Raw genomic sequence first — 5,000 nt, forward strand, 5'->3', positions numbered from 1 at the left:
AATAATCGCCGGAAAATCAAAAGAACTTTTCCCAAAAATATAAATTTTTTCTTTTTTCTGAACTGAAGTGGAACAAATAAAGCAACGATCACTTTGCACAACCTTCTTCGGCGTTTCCTCCATCAAGAAACTACGCTCAAAACACGCGGGAAAAACGATGTTGATTACAATCTCCTGTGCTCTGATTGGTCACATAAGAAACAATGTCACTGATCTCATTGGCGCAAAGACTACAAAGGGAAAGGAATGTTGTTCGAATGTGAGCAGCCGTTTGTGGGGAGGAGCGTTGCGTGACGAGACTAAAAACGGCTGCGAGGGAGACTACTCTTAGAATGATTATTACAGGTTCTAACCCTAACCTTGACCGACATAGCCTAGCAGTTATTGAAAGCTAACCGTTTTAAAATGGGTGCTTACACTTAGGTATTGTTTATCCAAAATGTCCTCCTCCCCGAATTCATCTGATATACACAATTGCTAATTTGCTCGAAATTGCGTATAACAGATAAATTCGGACACTGTGTCCCACGACTTGTGGTAGCAGGGGAAAAGGATAGGATAGGATTTGAACCAGGAGTTTCAACTCTAGATCTATAGGACCCGCTTCTGAAGATCAAGAAACCACTCTCTCAAAAAAAGATTTATTTAACTCTCCCATAGATTATTGTTGCTGAAGAGTAATAGTCCACTTTCGATATAATAAAATTCAGTCCTAAACAAAAGGCATCATCTCGAGGCTCTGGGGAATAAATATTAAGATTTGTATGAGTTTATTCCCCACAGCCTCGAGATGATGTCTTTTGTTTAGGACTGAATTTTTATATATCGAAAGTGGGCTATTAGGCATAAGCTAGATTAATTAGGCCTAGGCTTAGATTTTAAAATATGTAGCTTTGTCGTGAAGTTTGATAATCAATTTTTTGCAGTGTTTAAGGACGGTGCCTACCATTGTTATTGCGCATACGTTCTGCGCATCTCCAGATACTCGGATTTCCTATCGGTAGTGCTTACTAATGCAGGGATATTTTTGCGCGGTTTAAATTTATGCGGAGAAAGCAGAACTTAGCAAGTGCTCTTGGTATCCAAAAAGAAAATTGGGGGTAACCATGCATTTTTCAGAGATAATCAAGCTTTAATTTGGAAAGGAACGCCATACATTGCTTTGTATTTTAAAGCTTTTTGCCAATGTTATTGATTAATTATCTTTGAAAAATGCGTGGTTACCCCCAATTTTCTTTTTGGATTTTAATAACACTTAATGAGATCTGCTTTTCCCGTATATTCAGTAAACAGCGAAAAAATACTTTTGAATTAGCAGGCACTGTCCTTAATACTGTTTGTTGCCGAGTGATACTACATCATCATAAAATTAATAGTGTTTAATAAAATATTGTCCCTGAGCAGCTAGCGGTTTGGTGGTCAAGCGGTTAAGTGACGGGTTAAAATAATCAACATTCCCAGGTTCGAGTCCTATGTCCATACACTTGGGTTGTCTTTTCAAACAAATATGACCATTCCCCACAAGTCCTGGGACACAGTGTCCACAATTAACGATAAAAGCCAATTCAGAGCAAATTAGCAATTGTTTACGGGTGGAGGATGGGTTGGTTTATCAGCGCTATAGACTTTTTTCATATTGGCGGCCCGATAAAATACTCTTTTGTTTTAATGCTGATAAGCCTTTCTAGCCTCGCTGCAATGCGCAAAATTCAAAAGAATATGTTAACCAAAATGAGGCCAGTAGGTCCAATTAACATAAATACAATAGAACATCAAATCGGTCGCCATTTAAGAAAGTGGTCTATTTGAAATGGGTGCTTAGACTGAAATGCGAGAAACACAAGGCAGATCAGATGGCCGGTGACATCGGAACGAAGGAGGTATTTCATGAAATTAAACAGGCATCAATGCCATAGTTTGATAGCTGAACTGTATATAAAAGAATTAAAGACGAGGTAAGACTTTCCGAGTGTTACCGAACCTGTCCTCCCGTAGACTCCCGTATGAATAACAAATATAGGTCGGTGTACGGGTCCCGTACGAACAGCCACTTTGTTACTGTTGTTGTTGTGGTTATTAATATCATTATCATTATCATTATCATTATCATTATCGTTATCGTTATCGTTAACGTTATCATTATCGTTATCATTATCGTTATCGTTATCGTTATCATTGTCATTGTCATTATCATTACCATTATTATGCATTTTAAGTGTCAATGAATAACGACGTGTTGATTGGTCAACTTTTAACATAAGACATGACACCCCAAAAGTTGGAGTCAGCTAATGTGTGAATGGCGTGACAAGAGATGAAAAGAGTTATATAAAAAGTTGCGTGACATTACGTAGCCTTACCTCCCTCATGTGTCTTGACGGTTTTTGGACTACTGAAGTTTCCGGGTTGGGTTGAACGAGCAGCGACTTGTATTTTGTATTCCGCAAATATTTTCAAATTTGTCAGAGTAAAGTTATCAACATCATCAACGTTCTGCGTTCGTTCGTGTTCTCCCAACACGGAATTCGTGTATTTGATGTGGTAACCTTGCAATTGGAAACCGACAATGCTTGTTCGTTCCAAGCGGTTCCATGTAACGAGAATTGTAGTTGTTCCTGTGGCAACGGCTTTCACGTTTTGAGGAACAACCGTCGGAGCTAAAAAGCAAACATATTAAGAAAAAAACCATCGTATCCCGGGGAAGGACAGGATGGGAAAGGAGGGAGTTACTTCACTTTCGCAGAGAATTCATGGTTTTTTTGCAAAATTTTTATTTTCGTAGCCAGGGGCCTCCCTTTAGGGAGTTAAGGAACGACGACGTCTTCGGCAATGACAACACCAACAATCAGTAATATTATTGGTCAAAACAGGAAAAATAATCGTGCTGCACGTGCGCACGCATTTCCATACATTTCTCACCCGTTCTCGTCAAAGCAACAACTTGAAATGACCTTTTTACAGTAATGTGCTTAGTTACCTGGAGCCGGTTCCTGAAAGGTGTAATAACTCTATTCTAGGGAGAAATGTATTGTGGCACATTTACCCCTGGAATAAAGTTATTATACCTTTCAGGAACCGGCCCCTGGCATTTAAATGAAAGCGAGGCTGGAGTTGCCCTTGTTATGATACTGACCTCTCTGATTTTCTTAGAGCGGTTTTCAATTGAGTGTCGAAAGTAATTAGATAATTACTTTGGTTTATGATTACTTCACTCAGTGATTGGTTCAAAGTTCTCGCGCCATTTTTTCAACCAATCAGAAGTGAAACCAAAACCAATCGTGGCTCACGCGTGCACATTTTCCCGCGCTTTGTGTCGGCTACGTGTAATTACTTCGAGTTTTGATTGGTTTGCAGGATTGTCTCAGTCCTTTTTGATTGGCCAAAGTAATTACTTTGGTTTTGGTTTTACGACACTCAATTGAAACTCGCTCTATCTTAATGATGTTGTTCTCATGCTAATTAGTTGGAATTTACATTTTAAAAAACAGTGAGGTTTCTATCACAACAAGGTCAACCCTAGCCACACTTTCATTTATAGTCAAGGTAACTAAGTACACAACTGTAAAATGGTCAATTTAAGGTTTTGACGACAACGTTAATAAAAACGTGGGCATACAACAGTGAATCGTTCATTCTCTTTCTTTACTTCTAACCAGTCCGTACCAGTCCGGTTATGGGATACTTCGCCCATATTGTACAACACAAACAAGGTGGAATAATCGTGAAATACTTAAAATAGCTCAAACTTATATTTTGAAGTGACGTTCTCGTCGCCCGTAACTGACATGGTTTCTTAAACTCCCAATTAAATTGGTATCAAAACGAAGTCATACACCAACTTCGCTTTTTAGGGAGAGGCCAGGCCTGTCAATTGTCTCGAAACATTTCGGGGCCAGTTTTCAATCGGTATCAATATAAAATCCATTTTAATGATTCAGTGATACTTTCTTGACGGATTAATTGGTAAATGACGAGCCTGTACTCATGAGGAAAAATTGCAAATGAAGCTTTGTCACCTCACATGCTTATTTTCTTGTTAAAATTAGGCTTAAACTCCCTCTGTTGAAACGTTAATTATAAATTTGGCTTTTAGAGTATTTATGTTACCAATTGACCATTTTACAGTTCTGTGCTCAGTTACCAGGCCTTCTAATAAAAGCGAGGCTGGAGTTGACCTTGTGATACAAACCTCATTGCCTTTCTCATGTACACAGAAACTCGTTAGCATTACAGAAACATGATTTACATTAGAAAAGCAATGAGATTTGCTTCAAAGCAAGGTCAACTTCAGCCTCACTTTTATTCAAAGGCCTGGCAACTGAGCAAAGACTATAAAATGGTCCATCTGAACTCGAGCTTGGGTTTATGTACCACGCTTTCAAGGTCGTTTGATGCTCGACCGAGCCAATGAGAGATATGGATTCCAGGGTGTTCTTCGTTTGATGACACCAACAGTTTTCAGTACGAAATTCTATAACCAGGGACTTAAGTTCTACGACGACGGCGAAAATATCGCCTCAAAATATGACTTTGCACTAACGCACGTCTTTCACGATTATTACATCTCGCTCACGTCATCACATCTTTGCACTAACGCACGTCTTTCACGATTATTCCATCTCGCTCACGTCATCACGTCTTCGCACTAACGCAAGTCTTTCATGATTATTCCATCTCGCAGTTTCAGAGATAAAAAAATGACAGGTTCACATTTGTATGCTCAGGTTAATTGTCCTCAAAACCTCAATTATGGTGATTTCACGTCGGTTGTTTCGCAGAGCACCGCCAAAATATGCGCTAAAATGCGTGCCTCACGTGCAGCACGATTATTTTTCCTTTTTTAACCAATGGCACTATTCTTTCGTGGCGTTATCGTTGCCGTAGCCGTAGTCGTTTGTTAGGGAATTTAAGATCTACGACGGCGACGGTCGACGAAAACGTCACCTCAAAATATAACTTGGCTCTATCGTAGGTCTTTCGCGATTATTCAGTCTAGTTGG

The 5,000-nt window shown here is 39.3% G+C and overlaps 2 protein-coding genes across 2 annotated transcripts in view; both read right to left on the reverse strand.

Annotated features, from left to right (window-relative positions):
- The window catches only part of LOC137985426 (uncharacterized), a 4,915-nt gene extending 4,792 nt beyond the window's left edge, over positions 1-123 (reverse strand). The window contains exon 1 of the mRNA XM_068833049.1: positions 1-123. This exon is cut by the window's left edge and continues 996 nt beyond it. Within this exon, the coding sequence (XP_068689150.1) occupies positions 1-123 (123 nt within the window).
- LOC137985541 (receptor-type tyrosine-protein phosphatase F-like) overlaps positions 1-5,000 on the reverse strand; it is a 53,454-nt gene that overhangs the window by 36,602 nt on the left and 11,852 nt on the right. Inside the window, exon 6 of the mRNA XM_068833159.1 lies at positions 2,361-2,657. Coding sequence (XP_068689260.1) covers positions 2,361-2,657 — 297 coding nt within the window. The remainder of the gene's footprint in view (positions 1-2,360; positions 2,658-5,000) is intronic.

Source organism: Montipora foliosa, chromosome 14, assembly GCF_036669935.1.
Source record: "Montipora foliosa isolate CH-2021 chromosome 14, ASM3666993v2, whole genome shotgun sequence".
NCBI lineage: Eukaryota > Metazoa > Cnidaria > Anthozoa > Scleractinia > Acroporidae > Montipora > Montipora foliosa.